The 19,682-nt window shown below is 33.6% G+C and overlaps 1 protein-coding gene and 1 pseudogene across 1 annotated transcript; one reads left to right on the top strand and one right to left on the bottom strand.

Moving 5' to 3' along the window:
• Nucleotides 1-1,922: 1,922 nt before the first annotated feature.
• On the top strand, nt 1,923-17,897 carry Ptpn20 (protein tyrosine phosphatase non-receptor type 20). Its single transcript, XM_027947913.3, has 4 exons — nt 1,923-2,117; nt 8,919-9,134; nt 16,456-16,518; nt 17,832-17,897. The coding sequence occupies exons 1-4, from the start codon at nt 1,923-1,925 to the stop codon at nt 17,895-17,897; spliced, it is 540 nt and encodes a 179-aa protein (XP_027803714.3).
• Nucleotides 17,561-17,642, bottom strand: LOC114102475 (U4 spliceosomal RNA; annotated as a pseudogene).
• Nucleotides 17,898-19,682: the final 1,785 nt, after the last annotated feature.

Here is a 19,682-nt window from a genome sequence, read left to right on the forward strand (position 1 = left end):
AGAGTGGAATTATTTTGAGACTGTGGATTCTAAAAGAATTGCTGCACAACATGGAACAAACTACTTAGAGTAGGTTCTTTCAAGAATGATAATAGCTCTTCTTCAAAGGATTGTTTGAAATTTATAAGGTGATATGTATAGCATAACTTCCTACTCAGACCCACTCAGCATGTTTGTACTATATTCTGTTTAGGGGACTTTTCTATGATCAGTTGGGTTATTTCCCACTGTGTCTTATAAAATTTTGTTTCTGAAATTTCTTTTATATATCCCCTTTGTTTGCTTGATGTCCTTTTAGCATATTAGTCATTATTGTCATCTTTATCACTTTTTTCTTCAAGTAAATTTTCTAAATTTCTTAATTTGTTTGCTGTTCAAATATAACTTATAAGCTTGAGTTATCATGTTTTTATCTAAAAGCAATCTTTTAATATTTTAGACTGTTTAATTTCAAACATATAATCTCCCTTTTTAAAATTATAAAAATGCATTCATACTATGAGTACATACTCTCTATTTGGATGATAAAATAACTACAGGTATTTTGATTTAATACTTGCTAGACTTCTCATTACATATGCATCATGCATGCATACACATACACATATACATATACACTATGATAAAAGATTTTATATAATGTTGTTACCTGCTATATGATATAATGTAACATTTGTTATTAAACATAGATGTATTTTATCCTTTTAAATAATAAGATAATGTACTCTTGAATTTCATTTGAAAAATAGTAACTTTTTTGAAAGAAGATTATTTACAGTGATTTCATAGAATGGTCTCTTTTTAAAAATACTGTCTATCCAGCAATTGTTTTTCCTATATATACATATTTATAAAAGAAGGATTCTGTGTGTTATGTTGCAGTTTGAGAATAGTCTGTCAGAAATCATGTTAAGTCCCTGTTCAGTTATTGTTGTCATTGCAATATTTGCTAGATCAATAGTCCACATCATTCTGAGGTGATTAATGAAAGCTCTGCATATAAGGAAGGGGCTTTGGTATTATGTACATTTCTACTTCTGTGCTGGAGCAGTAGTGGAATAAGAACTCCAAGTGTCTATGTCAAGTGAAGGAAGAGCTCTTGGGACAATGAAGTTTTATTAATGGGCCAAGCAACTAGGTTTTTACTTTCATATTTCCTACAAAAGACATGTTAGACAAGTCCCATGTTACTTGGAGCAAATGCTACAACATCCTTTTGCCACAAAAAGCTTTGATTAGCATGTTACTTTACCAGTTGAAGACTGAGGATGAATATAAAAGCTGGCTGCCTTTAGTGGAGGGCACAGTGGAATTCCATTAATCCTGTGATTATCTTAAGTCACCTGTCATATTTTCTGGCTCCTGCTGCTCTAGATTTTCAGGCTTCCCAGATTTGTAGGAGAATGTCATTCATTTACTGCTTCAGAGGGCTCCTCCTTTGCTGTGTTCAATTGCAAGCTAGTATATATTTTCTTTGGTCTGATCCTATCTTTACTATATCTAAGAGGAGTTTTTCAAAGTGTCTAGATGCTATAGACATTCTTCTTTGTATATTAAAAACTTAAAAAAATAAAACTCCACTAATTGTATGTTTCTTAGGTCATGCCAGTGTGTTTTATGGGGTAAAGAAAACTTATGAACTCAACCCTTTTGAGAAGAATCTTCTAGGCCATCTTCTCTGTTGGTTGAAGAGATACATGTGTGAAATGCTTTCATGAAGTCTAGGTGTATTGCATCTCCCATTTTTCCTTTATTTACCAAATGTTTCTCTTTCTGTAATAGATGATTCAACACGTGTTCCTCTTGGAGAAAGCATGGACTACATCAATGCTAGTTATATTAGAATAGTCAATCATGGAGAAGAGAATTTTTATATTGCTACCCAAGGACCACTGCCACACACTACAAATGACTTCTGGCAAATGGTTTTGGAAAATAATTCTGATGTTATTGCCATGATAACCAGAGATGTGGAGGATGGAGTTACGAAATGCCACAATTACTGGCCCATTTCACTGAAGACGCCTTTGGAGTTGAAACACCTTCGTATCTTCCAGGAGAAATACCAGATACTTAAATATTTCATCATTCGGATATTTCAAATTGTGGAGAAGTCTGTAAGTTTTTAAAAATAAATATGAAGTGTATGTTGTACTATACTACATAAGCAGATATATTAGGACTAAAAATTAGGATTAAGATGTAATATAGACTGAATAAATACTTTGATAAGTAACCTTTTACTTCCCTTTTGTAGAAGAAACTAACTACCATCACTTTTACTTCTGTATTAACCAAACTTTGAAAAGAAAAGAAAGTTTGAGAGGTGGGATGGAGAGAGTGAGTATTAGAAGTTGTCTGATCCTGGATATTCTTTGGCTGCTTCTGCTGAATGTGGCAGATATGTATTGAGTCTTTGAAGTGCTAACCACCCTGCCAGGCACTACTGATACTTATTAAATAGCACAAGATTAATATACTCACTGATTCTTGAATTATTATCTTCAGTGGTAATATCGAGATCTGTATGGAGGGTCAGAAAGAAGTGCTTAGATTTTCTTGAGGTTTAAGGGAAGATTTACTGGAGGAGGTGACATCTGGATGGAGAATTACCCATGATAAAGATAGAGGAAATAAATGACTCACATATAAAACTGCATGACATGTGTATGTAGAAATATAAATAGTTAAGTATTTCTGTAATGTAAGAGTTCAGTTTCAGGAAATAATGAAAGATAAAATGAAGAGATAGAAAGTAAGCAGGGACTATCCATCTAAAGCATGAAATGTCTTTTTTCACCAAAAGAGTATGAACTTTGTAATAAAAAAACAGTTGGGAGACATTGAAGAATTTTAGTGAGTTGTATGGTCAAATAATGCAGTTGAGTTGAATTGGTAGACTTAAGTGCTTTACGACTTGTGGCTTATAAATGATAAAAGGAAGGATTAGAAGTTAGATTGTTCAACACTGTAGACTGACTATTTAAGTTTAAATTTCTATAAAATGACAAATTCAGTTCCTCATTTGCAGTAGTTACATTTCTAGTGCTTATTAGTCATGTTACTAGTAGCTACTATATGGGGCAGCACAGAAGTAGAACATTTGCATTGTTATAGAATGTTCTGTTAAGAAACAATGGTATTGGGCTGGGGATGTGGCTCAAGCCGTAATGCACTCACCTGGCATGCACGGGGCTCTGGGTTCGATCCTCAGCACCACATAAAAAATAAAGATGTTGTATCCACCGAAAACTAAAAAAATAAATAAATAAATATTAAAAAATTCTCTCTCTCTCTCTCTCTCTCTCTCTCTCTCTCTTTAAAAAAATTAAAGAAACAATGGTGTAGAGTAATTCATGCTTTAATAGATTTGGAAAATAGAAATGGAATGGAGAAAGTGGTAAGTTACATTACTCAAATTGGTTGGATTAACAGGTTAGTGATGGTGTGTTCATCAGGAGTGAAAAGAAGTTGGAGTTGAACAGGAATCTTGAAAAGAACTGTTGAGATTTGGCATCATCACCAAATAAGTTGATTGAAACAGAGACAATGACCAAGAAAGGGTTGATAATGAGTGATGCTAGTGGGTGGACCCATAAATTTGCACAAGCAACAAAACATGCAACTGTGTGATTATTTTCTTCTTAGCTGCATAACTTTGGGATCCCTGAACACAGACTATAGGACTAATTCAGGGTGGAATGCTATCTAGTACATGTGGGAAGAATCAAAGAATTGACAGTTTGGTAAGAGATAATTCAGATAATACACTGTGAAGTGTAAGTTGCTTAGTGATATATGAGGGTTAATAAACAAGGAGTAAATGGAGGACATGAAGACCTCCATTTGGTCATTCAACATTGGAGTTGAAGTGGAGCATATTGAGATAGTAGTGTAGGAGCTTCTGGCCACAACTTGATGTTGGAATTGTAGAACTGCAAATATTCTATACCAGACATTATAGTTTTGGTGGTCATCAATGGGAGTAGAAGAAAGGAAGTGGTCTCCCCTGAAAGACAGAAATAAAAATATTGTGAGGTTATTGTGTTTGTTGTGAAGTTTAGAAATGAATTTACTCTGAATGATGATAGAAGTTATAGAAGGGATAAGATTAGGATTTTCAGTGAATGTGCAAGATTGTGAAATTAAGTCACTGGGTGATAACAATGAGAAGATAAAGCCAATATGTGTGAAACTCAAAAGGAAAAGCATTTTATACAAGGAGAAGGAATAAGGAATTGAGAAAAGAAGTAGACAGTAAGAATTGTTGTAAACACTTTTCCAACTTTCCTGGGTATAGAAGAGAGACACAGTCTTTATTCTTGGAACTTTTATAGTCTAGTGAGGAAGACACTAACAAATCAGTTCCAAATGGTGTATGTGCTTAGAGAAGATAGATCAAAATTCCATTGGGTATATATGCCAATTTTTTTTATCCATTCATCTACTGAAGGGCATCTAGGTTGGCTCCACAGTTTAGCTATTGTGAATTGTGCTGCTATAAACATTGATGTGGCTGTGTCTCTGTAGTATGCTGTTTTTAAGTCCTTTGGGTATAGACAGAGGAGAGGGATAGCTGGGTCAGATGGTGATTCCATTCCCAAATTTCCTTAGGAATCTCCATATTGCTTTCCATAATGGCAGTCCCACCAGCAAAGTTGGAGTATACATTTCCCCCCACATCCTTGCCAACACTTATTGTTGTTTGTCTTCATAATCGCTGCCATTCTGACTGGAGTAAGATAATATATTAGAGTAGTTTTGATTTGCATTTTTCTAATTGCTAGAGATGATGAACATTGTTTCATATATTTGTTGATTGATTGTATATCCGTTTCTGAGAAGTGTCTCTTCAGATCCTTGGCCCATTTATTGATTGGGTTATTTGGGTTTTTTTGTTGTTGTTGTTGCTTAGCTTTTTGAGTTCTTTATATACCCTAGAGATTAGTGCTCTATCTGATGTGTGAGGGGTAAAAATTTGCTCCCAGGATGTAGGCTCTCTGTTCACCTCACAGATTATTTCTTTTGCTGAGAAGAAACTTTTTAGTTTGAATCCATCCTATTTATTGATTGTTGGTTTTAATTATTAAACTCTAGGATAGTCTTATTAAGGAAGTTGGGGCCTAATCCCACATGATGAAGATTAGGGCCTACTTTTTCTTCTATTAGATACAGAGTCTCTGGTTTAATTCCTAGGTCCTTGATCCACTCTGAGTTGAGTTTTGTGCATGGTGAGAGATAGGGGTTTAATTTCATTTTGTTGCATATGGATTTCCAGTTTTCCCAACACCATTTGTTGAAAAGGCTATCTTTTCTCCAGTGCATGTTTTTGGCACCTTTGTCTAATATAGGATGATTGTAGTTTTGTGGTTTAGTCACTGTGTCCTCTATTCTGTACCATTGGTCTACCGGTCTGTTTTGGTGCCAATACCATGGTGTTTTTGTTACTATTGCTCTGTAGTATAGTTTCAGATCTGGTGTAGTGATGCTACCTGCTTCAGTCTTCCTGCTAAGAATTGCTTTAGCTATTCTGAGTCTCTTATTTTTCCAGATGAATTTCATGATTGCTTTTTCTATTTCTATGAGGAATGCCATTGGGATTTTGATCAGAATTGCATTAAATATGTATAGTTTTTTTGGTAGTATAGTCACTTCTGCCTATCCAAGAGCAAGGTAGATCTTTCCATCTTCTAAGGTCTTCTTTGATTTCTTTCTTTAGGGTCCTGTAGTTTTCAAAGATTGCACTATATATGTTTAATAAGAATTTTAATGCACCTCTTTCGTTGATTCCCAAGTATTTTATTTCATTTTTTGAGGTTATTGTAAAGGGGTAGTTTTTCTCATTTCCTTCTCAGAGGATTTGTCATTGATATACAGAAATGCCTTTGATTTATGGGAGTTAATTTTAAATCCTGCTACTTTGCTGAATTCATTTACTAGTTCTAGAAGTTTTCTGGTGGAGCTTTTTGGGTCTTCTAGGTATAGAATCATATCGTCAGCAAATAGTGCTAATTTAAGTTCTTCTTTTTCTATACATATCCCTTTAATTTCTTTTGTCTGTCTAATTGCTCTGGCCAGTGTTTCAAAAACTATGTTGAATAGAAGTGGTGAAAGAGGGCATCCCTCTTCACAGTTTTTAGAGGGAATGCCTTTAATTTTTCTCCATTTAGAATGATGTTGTCCTGAGGCTTAGCGTAGATAGCCTTTAAGATGTTGAGATATGTTCCTGTTATCCCTGAATTTAGTCTTTGTTCTCTAGTTTTTCTAGTGTTCTTAACATGTAAAGGTGCTGTATTTTGTCAAATGCATTTTCTGCATCTATTGAGATGATCATATGATTCTTATATTTGAGTCTATTGATGTGATGAATTACATTTATTAATTTCTGAATGTTGAACCAACCTTGCATCCCTGGGATGAATCCCACTTGATCATGGTACAAGATCTTTTTGATATGTTTTTTCGAATTTTACTCAGCAATAAAAGAGAATAAAATCATGGCATTTGCAGGTAAATGGATGGCATTGGAGATGATAATGCTCAGTGAAGTTAGCTAATCCAAAAAAAACAAATGTCAAGTGTTTTCTCTGATATAAGGAGGCTGATTCATAGTGGAGTAGGGAGGGGGAGCATGGGAGGAATAGACAAACTTTAGATAGGGCAGAGGGATGGGAAGGAAAAAGAGGGGGCAGGAGGTTAGCAAGGATGGTGGAATGTGATAGACATCATTACCCAAAGTACATGCATGAAGACACAAATTGATGTCAACATACTTTATATACAACCAGAGATATGAAAGATTGTGCTGTATATGTTTAATAAGAATTGTAATGCATTCTGCTGTCATTTATTTTTTTCAAAAAATCAATAAAAAATAAACTAGTACCTCAAAAAAGAAAAAAGAGAGAGAGAGAGAGAATATCAAGTGGGAGGCACAGAGTAATAGTCCATTGCAAGGATTCAAATGCTAAGGATATCCTATGAAGCCCTGGCAAGGGGGCCAATGCTTGTGGCCTTTAAGTTGAGGCCCATGGTCGGACAGTCTGCATCAGGAGTTCCATCTACATGGCATTGGATCAGGAAATTAGTGAGGTCCACCTTTGTGCAAGTTCTCAATAGTCAGTGGTACAGAAAAGATCTGATAATAGCAACTCTCAATTTGGTGCCTTCACAAGATTTTGAAGTATTGTTTACATCGTTCAATTTCATACACCAATGATTCAAATGAGTTTTCTATTCAGTATTAAGTTAAAAGTTGTTTTAAATATCATCTCATCTCACTGTCATTTCCAGATCTCAAGTTATTTCTGCCACTGTCAAGTGTTATGTAATATAGAACATATTAATAGTCAAAGTGACTTGGAGGTTTTCTAGATTTATGATTTCAGGTATAAAACTATATTAAATACGTTAATATAGAACATATAACACAGCATTCTTATTATAGTTAGGTTTATCTAGAGAAAGATAACCAACAGGATTTATATGTTTATGGAAAGAGAAAGAAGAGGGAAAAAATATTACTTTTAAGTAACGGGCTTGCATGATTGTGGAGGATTGACACATCTACATAATGGGACAGTAGACTGGAGACCCAGGAAAGAATTCCAGTTTGAGTCCAAAAGCAGTCTGCTGGTAGAATTCCTCTTGTTCATGGGAATTTAGTCTTTGTTCTCTTAATGTCTTCAGCTGACTGAGTGAAGCCTACCCATGTTCTAGAGAGTAATCTGCTTTACTCAAAGTCCACTGATTTAAATTATAATATACTATAATACAAAAATATCTTCACAGAAATATCTAGAATAATGTTTGACCAAATATCCAGGTACTGTGACCCAGCCAAGTAGACATGAAATTAACCATCCCAAATTAGAAGAGGGGTCTGAACATATTAGGGTAAACCAAAGAGGAGGAAAATGGGCTGGGGCTGGGGCTCAGTGGCAGAGCACTTGCCTTACATGTGTGAGGCACTGGGTTTAATCCTCAGCATCACATAAAAATAAACAAATAAAATGAAGGCATGCTGTTCATCTACAACTACCAAAAAAAAAAAAAAAAAGGCGGAGGGGGGGCAGAGAAACCCATTCTGAATTTTCCAAGAGGGACCCTGGTGAGGTAAGACAGTGTTCCCACACTGGGGAAAGAGTGATGATTCCTTTGGATTGAATATGGTAAACTCCAAGTGTTACCTATGTCAATCTTGAGAAGAATTTCATGAGTATACTTCAAGGGTGCTAAGAACAATAGTTGGGACTACAGTCTGCTCTCATGTTCATAAACAACCTGACAATATCACTAGAGGAGTTTGGTTAGGCCCCTGTCAGTTTTTATATTTAGTAATATAAAAGCTAAACTAGATTGCCTTTTATGGTTATATTCCTAATGTATTGGCATATCTTTTACCCTAAATATTTTGAAATCTTGATTTTTCTGCAACCTCATGCAGAATAAAAATAGTGAATTAGGGTTCAGGAGGCCTATGTTAAAGTCCCAATTTAAACATATGGGTCTTGTGACCTAGTATACACCTCCCAATCCCCCTAATCCTAATCTGTAAAAACAAAGGATAAAGTAGGGCTGACTCACAGGAATGTTGTGAAGATTAAATGGATTATTTCTTGGGAAGCCCTTGGTAAGCTCAATTTGTGTTGACTGTTAATATTCTTATTTTCATTGTTTTATTGTGTTCTCCTTTGTAAAATTGAGAAAAAATTCAAACCTGGCAACTTTCAGAATTTTTATAAATCAAGATTAGGTTTGAGTTCTCTTTGAAAGTTTTATATAATATTAGTATAATATGGTATGTCCACTATTATAATGATTGTATTATTATTGGTATATTAGAAATTGAAATTAAATCTCTTGTATAAGAAATCAATAAATCTATCTCTCTCTGTCTCGCTCTCTCTCTCTGACAGACAGGAACTAGCCACTCTGTAAAACACTTGCAGTTCACTAACTGGCCAGACCATGGCACTCCTACTTCAGCAGATGATTTCATAAAATATGTTCGTTATGTAAGGAAGAGCCACCTTACAGGACCTATAGTGGTTCATTGCAGTGCTGGTGTAGGCCGAACAGGGGTATTCATATGTGTGGATGCTGTGTTCTGTGCTATTGAAAAGAACTTTTCAGTAAGTATGTGAATCAAACAGATAAAACAATGCTGTTTATGTAACACTACTTTTAACAGCCTGATAATATTGGAAGACTAATATTTGGCCTTCAGGAGCAACTTACAAATTGAAAGTACATGAGATTTGGATACCTGCTTCTCACCTAACTTACTGCAGGTTCCGGGGGGAGGTGTGTGATTGTGAGGATCTAAGAAATAATATAAATCAATCACTTAGGAATAGTGTCTGAAAATATAGTAGATACACAGTTAATATGAGTTTATCTTCTTTTTTCTTTCCTCTGTAACCCACCATGGTTTTTTAGTATCTAGTATCTTGTAAATGAACTATGCCTGTTTTTAGTACATTTGAACACACTGAAAAAAATATAGACTTCAGAGCTAATGAGAGGTCCCTAGGTTTGACTGTCAATTTTACCACATCAGATTTTGGTGACTTTGTGTAACTTGCTCATTCTCTCTCAAACTCAGTACACTTATATAAAATAAGGGCAATAATATTGTTGGGTTTTAGTCAAGCATTAACAATCCTTTAATTTTCTCCTAAATTTGGAACTAGTAAGAGATAGATACCAGGATCTAATATATGGTGATTAAACTGTTATTGCCTTAACTGATTGGGAATGTGACTTGAGATCTGAGGCTAAAAGGGCTTACTTACTGAACTGTATTCCTATGCTGGAGGAGTGAGGAGAGGAAGACATCTGTTTCTCATTACCTATTTACTGAGCAAACACTAGGGGGAAAGTGGCTGATAGAATGATCACAAGAAATGTGAAAGTGCATACCTCAGCCATAAGGAAAAAGGTTTCTAAACATCTGCCCTGGCAAGCATATTCTGTAAAGTTACGTTTTTGTCAGAACCAGCGTCAAATCCTTGCCCTCTCAGACTTTGCAAAGTCATACTCTAACAGTGAAAGGTCTCCTTGGTAGCAGAAAAATGGCCGTTGTGGTTCCAGCACTCATTCTCAGATAATATCAAATAAGGAGTAAAAATCTAATTCCAATTATTCCTTGGAGGATGGAGGAACATCTGTTTTTCAGAAGTTCAGGCCAAAATCTCCTAGTATGTCCCTTTTCTGACTGAAAATTAGCTTCTTTTATGAAGTAATAACAGAGGGATGTAGTGGTCCATCTACCTCAGTTCATATGGTTGAGAATGAAAGAAATATAGTTTCCCAAAGCAAACTCAGAGTATCATTACCAAAAAGGACATAGACCCAGGCATATGGTACATACCTGTAATTCTAGCTACTTGGGAGGATCACAAGTTTGAGGCCAGCCTGAGCAATTTATCAAGTCTCTGTCTCAAAATAAAAAAGGGGTCAGTGTAAAGTGTGTTTGGGTTCAATCCCTAGTACTAAAAGAAAAGAAAATAATATATACGAGGCGGTCAAAAAATGAAAATGTCCTAAAAATGCTAATATTAGCAGAGTCTGTTATCTTATTTCTATAATTAATATTTTATACTTTTAGTAGAAAATACTTTAGCATGTTTCTTATTTATATATTATCCATTGTAATTTCTTAATTTTGTATTTACCCTTATTTTGTGTCCCTTGTGGCAACTGGAAAAGCTATAAATATTATCTTTCATCATCAAGTCTAAGTAGGGATCATTGCTTCCACTCCACATTATAGCTTCTTTAAACTTTAAAACTTAAAACGTATCTTATAATTAATTTCATGTCATTTACTTGTTAGTATTTTTCTTTCTTAGTGATATATATAAATAATGGTGCATCTTACAATTAAAGATGCTCTGATCTGGTGAAATATATAATGGTTCAAAAATAGGAAATCCATTTATTGTTTCTTTATTGACTTTCCATAGATCATGGAGCTGTTACTTAACATAAATGTTCTTACTGATGCCCTCCTCTACTCTCCTCAGAAATTTTATTCATCAGAGCATGTTTGTTATCTGCAGCAAGTTTAGTATGTAAAAATTAGGAGTAAGCATTTAGAAACTTTCAAAGCAGTTTAAGATATTGATGTGACATCCAAGATTGTGATTAGTGTGTTAGATATGTATTAATCTAATGTTCTGTTGATATAATAGAATACCTAAGACACAGGGTATTTTGTAAAACAAAGGTTTATTATATAAAAGTTCATTTTGTATCATACTTCTGGAACCAGAAACGTTCCAGATCAGACAGTGCATCTTGCAAGGGTCTTGTATTGCTTTAACTCATGGTGGAAATAGTAAGAGAAGCAAGTGTGTACAGAAGAGAATAAACATGAGGGGTGGCCTGTCCAGTGGTAACTAATCCAGTCCCATGAGAGCATGAATTTAATCAAGAAAGTTATTAATCTATTCTCTCTCTCTCTCTCTCTTTTTTTTGTACCAGAGATTGAACCCAGGGTGCTTAATGATTGAGCAACATCCCCAGCCCATTGTTTTATTTTTTGAGAAAGGGTCTTGCTAAGTTGCTACAACCTTACTAAATTGATGTAACTGGCTTTGAACTTAGAATCTTCCTGCCTCAGCCTCCTGAGATGCTGGGTGGGATTACAGGTGTGTGCCATTGCACATAGCACAAACTAGTTCTTGACTTGCAGGATTTCAGATATTCTCAGCAGAACTTTTCCCTTCTTTAACCATCTTCAGCATGCAATAATAATTGTTAATTTTCAGCTAACATAGAGAATGATCATGTAATAAGGAGAATAATCCCAAATTTAACACATTGCCCTATATATAATATATATAATAAAAATTTGTAGTATGGTACTAAGCACACTTTAGTTCATCTGGCAGGTGTTGGTTTTTGCTTTTGTTTTTTTGTTAGCAAGAATCTTTTTGAAGCAGCCTATTGATTTTTCTTCTGGCACAAATTTCTTCATCTGTGTAACTACCTCAACCAACTACATTTATTTTGGTTATTTCATCTTTCCTATCATAATATCATACTACACAAAAAGCGATCTTCAAGTCACTCAAATTTGTTGAAAATATAGTGCTTTGAATTTTTATACAGTTTTAAGCTAGTAGAGTTTATCTGTAATCAAGCTGAGAAAAAATCAGTATATGTTCATGTCACACATATACTGAAAGAATCACTATGTTATCCATATCAGTGACTTCAGAAAATTTCAATAATAAATACTTTTCTACTTATTTTTGTTCCATAAGTTGATACCACTCCCTATCATTAGCCAGTCCCCAAATTTATCTAACTCTGTGATATAATAAGAAAATGATATCTTTTTGACAGGCTTTCCAAGAAAACATCTTTCAAATAGTCTCTTACCATTGTTTTGACAAATGTGTGTGTGTATATTAATCTTAGTAATTCAAATTATTCCTTTATATAGTCTCTAGAACATTAATATGTATGAAACATTCACCATCAGCTTCTGTTAGCTTTTTATCTAATATTCTATAAAATAATTCTTTGTCTTTGGATTCTTTTTTAGTTATTATTATAAATGACAAGTAAGGCTGGGTGTGGTGACACACACTTATAATACCAGCTACTCAGGAGGCTGAGGCAAGAGGATTGCAAATTCAAGGCCAGCCTCAGCAACTTACTGAGACCCTTAGTAATTGAGTGTGACCCTGTCTCAAAAAAAAAAAAAAAAAAAATAGGACTAGGGATGTCACTCAGTGGTATAGCACCCTGGTCTGCTCAATCACCAGTACCTAAATAAATAAATAAATAAATAATAAAAACGAATAAAAAGGACAAGTAAATTAATGATTATTTTGTGAAATAGTATAGTTATAGTCAGTATATCTTTGCAAATAAACACATATGGTCTTAGCACTTCACAATTAATTCTACATAATTCAATTCATGAGGAGTCATAATTCAAGATAAAATTAGTATGAAAACTCTTTTGGTGTTAATTTCTTTTCAGTCACCTCTATTGCCATTTATTTTGACCATTATGGCCTCATTGAGAAAGTTGTGTCTTTTCTTGACCAAAATCCATGTTTATTTCATCATCAGTAAATTAAGGTTAAAGACTGATAATACAGATTTATTTCAATAATTTAGAAATATTAATAAATATAATATGAAGTCACAATTTAAAGCTTTCAAAGAAATAAATTTTTCATTTCAATGAGACCTAAAAATTTTCTTTGTGTGTTGTACTTTTGATGTTAAGTCAAAAAAGTCATTACCTATTTGTATCCTAAAGAATTATTCCCTGTTGTTTTTGAAAAATTCTGTATTTTTATGTTTTAGATTTAAGTCCATTTGAGTTAATTTTTATGTACAGTGTGAGATTTAGGTCAAGGTTCAGTTTTTAAATTTTTAAAAAATTTTCTATTTTTGCCTGGGTGCAGTGATGCATACCTGTAGTCCCAGAGATTTAGGAGACTGAGGAAGGAGGATCACAAATTCGAGGAGGCCAGCCTCAGCAACTTAGGACCTAAGCAGTTTAGTGAGAGACTCTATCTCAAAATAAAAAGGGCTAGGGATATAACTCAGTAGTAAAGCACCCGTGGGTTTAATCCCCAGTACCAAAAAAAAAAAAAAAAAAAAAAAATTCTAGGCTTAAAAGCAATACTGTTGTTCCAGCACTATTTGTGGAAAAGGCTGCTCTTCCTCTATTGATTGCTGTTATACTTTTGTCAAAAATTGTTGGGCATATTTATATGGCTCTATTTATGGTTTTATATTATATTCCTTGGATCTGTATATATGTCCTGCCAATATTACTCTTTGGATTTCTATAGTTATGTACTAAGTTTTAACATCAGATAGAATGATTCCTTCCACTTTTATTATTTGTTTTCAAAGTTGTTTGAGCAGTATAGGGTCTGTGTTTTCTGATACAAATTTTAGAATTAGCTGGATATGTTTACAAAAAGAACTTGATGTGATTTTGTTAGAAATTGCCTTAAATTTATAGATTAATTTGGAAGAATTGACATATTTGCTATGATAAATCATCTAATCCATGAGTGTGGTGATATATCTTTCCTTTCATTTAGGTGGTCTTTGTATTTTTTCATCATTTTGTAATTTTCCGACCCTGTAGATGTTTTGTTAGATTTATCCTATTTCATTTTCTTTAGAGCAAATGTAAATGGTATTGTTTTTCTTTCAATTTCCACATTCCTACTGTATTGAACATGAAATGTAGAAATACAGTTGGTTTTGTATGTTGATCTCATATCCTGTGACCTTTCTTTTTGAATTTTGAATTCACTTATTAATTCTGAAAGATTTTTATTTATTTTTTGTTTCTTTGAAATTTTCTACATATGTGATTTTTGCTATCTGCAAATAGATTTATCTTTTCCTGGCCTAATTTGTTTTGTAATGTACCCTAATAAGATATGAAAAAACAGGTTAAAAATTGGAAGAACTATTTGTAAGCCAAGAAAAGTCTTGCATTTAAAATATATAAAGGATCCTCAAAAATCAGTAGTGAAACAACAACAATAAACAAACCAGTTAGAGATGGGTAAAAGATATGACCAGAGTTTTTAGCAGAGTATACAGATGACAAGTACATGAAAAGATTGTCAGCTTCATTATCTTTTGGGAATCAAATTAAACCTTGATGTGTGTACTACTGTCAGAATAGCTAATATAAAAATAGTGACACCATAAAATACTGGTGCAGATTTGGAGAAATGCTGGCAAAGATTCAGAGAAGCTGGATTACCCTTATATTACCTATACTCATATATTGGGAACTTACAATGGTACAGCTACTCTAGAAAATACTTTTGTAGTTTCCTTAAAGAAACTAAACTTACCATATAATCCATCAGTAGGATTCTTGGGCATTTATCCCATAAATGAAAATTTCATACAAGAATTTGTACAAAGATGTTCCTAGCACATTTATTCATAACATTTCCATACTGGAAACCAGTACACATCCATACCATGGATTACTATTTAGCAATAAAAACAGGAATGAGACCACTAATAAATGGAATAACTTGGATGCATCTCAAGGCAGTTACCCTGAGAGAAAAAAATCAACCTCAAAAAGTTAGATATTGTCATTCAATTCAGTAACTTTCTTGAAATAACACTACTATAAAGATGAAGAAGAGATCACTGGTTGTCAGGGGTTTATGATTGGGTCGCTGGCTGTGAAGGAATAGCACAAGGAAATCTTGTGGTATAAAGGATCAGCTCTGTATTATGATAGTGGTTGTGGTTACATGAATCATCATATGTAATAAAATTGTATAGAAATCCACATAAGTACACGTACATGACTGTATAAAACTAGTGAAATCTGAATAAGCTCTGTGAATTGACCCAGTGACAGCTTCCTGTTTTTTATATTGCACTATAATTATGCTGGATAGTAGTATCATTGAGGGAAGTTGGAAGAAAGAAGGACCTTCCTGTACAACTTCCTGTTTACCTTTGTTACAAAAATAAAAAATATTTAGAAAGCCTTAATTATTATTTTTATTATGAAAATGATAAGAATGACATGTTATAAATATAAAGGAATGCCTATTTTTAATATTTTTTTCAATGTTGGGGATTGAACCAGGGCCTTATACATGCTTGGCAAGTGCTCAGTTCTGCCACTGAGCCACATCCCCTGCACTAAAAAAAAAAAAAAAAAAAAAAACTTTATATTCTTTTGGATTAAAATATTTCACGTTGACATGGCCTTGCAATACATGACTATAATGAGCTTTTATCACATAGGACTCTTCAGGCAAGATCAGCAACTCCTAAGGTGGTCTGCGACTTGTTCAGCTGGTCATACTCCTAATGCTGCTCCAAGATTAGATTGCTATAAGTTTCTAAATACCTCCCAGAAAGTATCTGCTGTCGCTGTGGACTAGCACCCAATGCTTGCAACCTGCACCCACTCAGTAAACACCCCAGGTTGTACCAGTCTCTGCATAAAGCTGCAGAATCTGGTGTTGAACCAACTTTTGTTCAAGTTTCCATTTGAGTTGACAGGGCTGCTTATAGGAGAAACAGTTATGCCACTCTTGAAGGTAGAGAAAATCTTCTGTTTTCCCAGACTTACATTGCTGCTTTCAGTTCTCCCTTTGGATAACACAAAGGTGTATGCAAGGGCAAATATGTTGTTATTTCTTTTGAAGATCATTTGTTTGTTTATTGGAGAACATTTTTTATAATAAATGATTGCTTCCTGCATTTTCCTGAAAACCTATTACAATAAGTCTTTCTTATTTATTGGAGTAAGTTTAAAAAGGCACATTTTCTAGTGACTGGAAATGAGAAATTTCTGGTTATATGTCGACATCTCTTTTGCTAAAAAGAGGTATGTAGTACTCATTTGACAATCCCTGGGGTTGTGCTTTTCCCCCTACATGAATAATACAAAATACTGTCATCTTATTACAGTTCAGCTTTGAGAATATAGTGACCCAAATGAGAGAACAACGTTCTGGCATGATTCAAACGAAGGTAAGTTTTTCGCCATGTAAATTCTAATAAGAATAGTGAACACAAAGGTTAACATTGTATAGCACTTGGTAATTTATAAAGCTCTTTTATACACCTGGTATAACTGAATCCTTACTATTTGAGGTAGACATTAGTAAATATCATTTTGCTATGATACTCTTATGAAGAACTTAAGGCAATGAAGCAATGAAGTCTTCTCCGCTGGGTCACTCAGATAGCAAGGGAAGGAGCTGCCAACATTGTAACTGAAGTCTGATGCCTAAACACATGCCTTTTCCATAATGCCATGCCATTTAAGACTAGTATCAAAAGTTATTTGATTTCTGGATAGCAATTTGAGATACCTACTTGCCAGTAAATATTGTTATTGGCATGTCATAAAAAGAGAAAGTTTTATGTCATAGATTAGTTATTCACTAGGAGAAGAGAGTATTTAAAATGAAAATAATTACCCACAAATTTTTATATATATGGAATTTAGATTTTATATATATAAAGATTAATATAAGAGGCTGTTTAGAATTTTATATAGGATTAGCTCTGTGGATTATCTCAGTAGCAATTTCCTGGTTTTGATATTGTACTAAAATTATGCAGGGTATTATCATTGGGGGGAAGTTGGGAGAAGGACCTTTCTGTACAACTTCCAATTTACTACCTATGCTACAAAATAAAAAATATTTAAAAAGACAATTAAATTTTTTCTTGTAAAGATGCAAAAATGACAAGGTATAAAACAAAAAATTGTGAACCTTTTTTTTTTTAATACTTCTTCTGATACCACTCCATTCTCAGAAAGTATTTGTGGGTGCTGGAAGATATCTCAAATTGCTATCCCTAAGTTTATTAACAAATAATTTTAGATAAGTCACTTAAACAGCATGGCATTATGGAAAAGCCACGTTTTTAGGCATCAGACTTCAGTTTATAAGAACTTCAGATATAAGGAAAATGAGATAGTTTCCCCTTAGTGTAGTTAAGACTTCAACAAACTACGTCTAGACTGAGAACTGTATTATGATCATTTAACTATCTTCCTCATGTTTTGTTAATTTTTTTTCAATTAGCAATAATTACATCTCAGATAAACCTCATTGATTATGACACTACCACTATGAAAAGCTATCTTCTTCATAGTTTAAAATATATACTTGGATAAAGATGTTCTTAAGTTACTTATTTGTAGTTAAGTGTTTGCTCTTTCGGGGAGTTATCCTATGTGGTTGAAAAATTACAAATGTGTTCTCCAAAAGTGGCTATTAGTGTTAATTACTTATTATTGTGTTGTTTTTCATACATATGTATGTATATAGGAGCAGTATCAATTTTGCCATGTAATTGTGCTTGAAGTTCTTCGGAAACTTCTGAGTTTGAATTGAGAAAGACTTCTGTTCCTCTCACTTGAAATTACCAAGTGTCTTGGAGTTCGCGCTGCAGTGAAGAGAGTTGTTAAACATACAATATGCATTTCTGGTATATCAGTCGATTTTTTTTCATTTCCCAGATCTCCCTGAAGGCAGCATCATTTGTTGTGGGGTTAACAGTGTTTACTCATCGACCTTACTGGACATTATCAGGACATTCTTCCATGTTTTTCAGTGAAACAAAAGTTACATAAAAACAACTACAGCTTGGCTATTTGGTTGAAGGGATTACAATGCCCAGTAAACGATAATTAGCCCATATTAATTATGGATTGATGGGTTTTATTGTATACTATTCAAACATATATAAAATATAATTTGATTAATTTTGCTCCCCAATTTCAAGACAAATGTGTATCCATATTCTTTAGCTAGAGTCTGTACTTCCAGCTGGTCTTTGAATGACTCAATTTAAAAGGAGTCCAATGAGGATGGATTAACTTTGACATCAATTACTTCCATTTCCTATACTTCTGTTAGGCTCTAGGATTTGAGAAGGCACTGTTTTTCTAGAGCAGCAAGACAAGGCCTTCTTGCTCTGGGAAGCACCTCATAGGTAGGCAGAGTCCCTCTTCTCTATTACATGGATGCATGGTGAACAGTTCAAATGTAAAATAGATGATTATATAGAAAGCCCAAGAGGAAATGTTTGCCCAGCCCAATTTCTTTCCAATCCCCCTCTAACACTTAACATATTACTCAGGTTGCTTTGTTAAAAAGCAAATCTTACATTTTACTTAGTTCTTACCATTTACTTGACCAACAAACTTTGATATAAGCATCATTATGTAATTCTGAGGCATTCATTATATCTTTTATATAAGATGTATTTTTCAAACTAAGATTTACAATAGTTTTTTTTTTTTCATTCCAGAGGCCCATTCAGTCATTTCTTTCCATTGTTGCCCTACTCTGCTAAAATATTTAGATATTGGATCTTGGAATTAATTTTGGAAAACCAAATTTATTTGTGTTCATAAACCAAATTTATGGACAGAAAATATCCACACTCTAGTTTCAAAAATATTCTGGTCATTATTTCATTAACTTTATTATAGGACTTTGCTTTATACAATTATAATGATATTTTTTTTTGGTCAAGAAGTTTTGGTGACCACATTATAAGCCACAGAACAACTGATAATTGTCTTTGTATAGTATAATTCAGTCGAGATCAAAATATTCTATCATTATATTGAAAAATTTCTAATATTAATCTTTAAGTACTAAATTTCTAAGAGGCTTATTGTTTTGGCTGAATGAAAACAAATTGGCTGGGGGCTGGAGATGTGGCTCAAGTGGTAGCGCGCTCGCCTGGCATGCGCGCGGTGCTGGGTTCGATCCTCAGCACCACATACAAATAAAGATGTTGTGTCCTCCAAAAACTAAAAAATAAACATTAAAAAAATTCTCTCTCTCTCTCTCTCTCTCTTAAAAAAAAGAAAACAAATTGGCTGAATTAAAATTTATAATTCTTATTTTAAAAATAATTCTATAGAAATGTATTTGATATTAAATCAAATTGATGATTCTAGCCATCTACATTGTTTATATAAATAAGTCTATGCTCATCATTAATTTCATTTTAAAAATATTTGAATATGTAATAATTATATCTATAATTTCATTTTCATTGTTAACTGTAGAATAATAGGTATAATGTATAACAGTTTCTGAGAAGGACTCTATGCTGTTATTTAAATGAAAATGTTTACTATGTATTGCCTGAAGTATTTTTAT

This window comes from Marmota flaviventris, chromosome 4, assembly GCF_047511675.1.
Source record: "Marmota flaviventris isolate mMarFla1 chromosome 4, mMarFla1.hap1, whole genome shotgun sequence".
Lineage (NCBI taxonomy): Eukaryota > Metazoa > Chordata > Mammalia > Rodentia > Sciuridae > Marmota > Marmota flaviventris.

Bases quoted from the DNA above. Each gene is read 5' to 3' on its own strand.
- Ptpn20 (XM_027947913.3), top strand. From the start codon at position 1,923: ATGGTTTTGGAAAATAATTCTGATGTTATTGCCATGATAACCAGAGAT. The intron at 2,118-8,918 runs GTAAGTTTTTAA...TCTCTCTGACAG, and splicing joins TTCAAATTGTGGAGAAGTCT to ACAGGAACTAGCCACTCTGT. The intron at 16,519-17,831 runs GTAAGTTTTTCG...GTATGTATATAG, and splicing joins CTGGCATGATTCAAACGAAG to GAGCAGTATCAATTTTGCCA.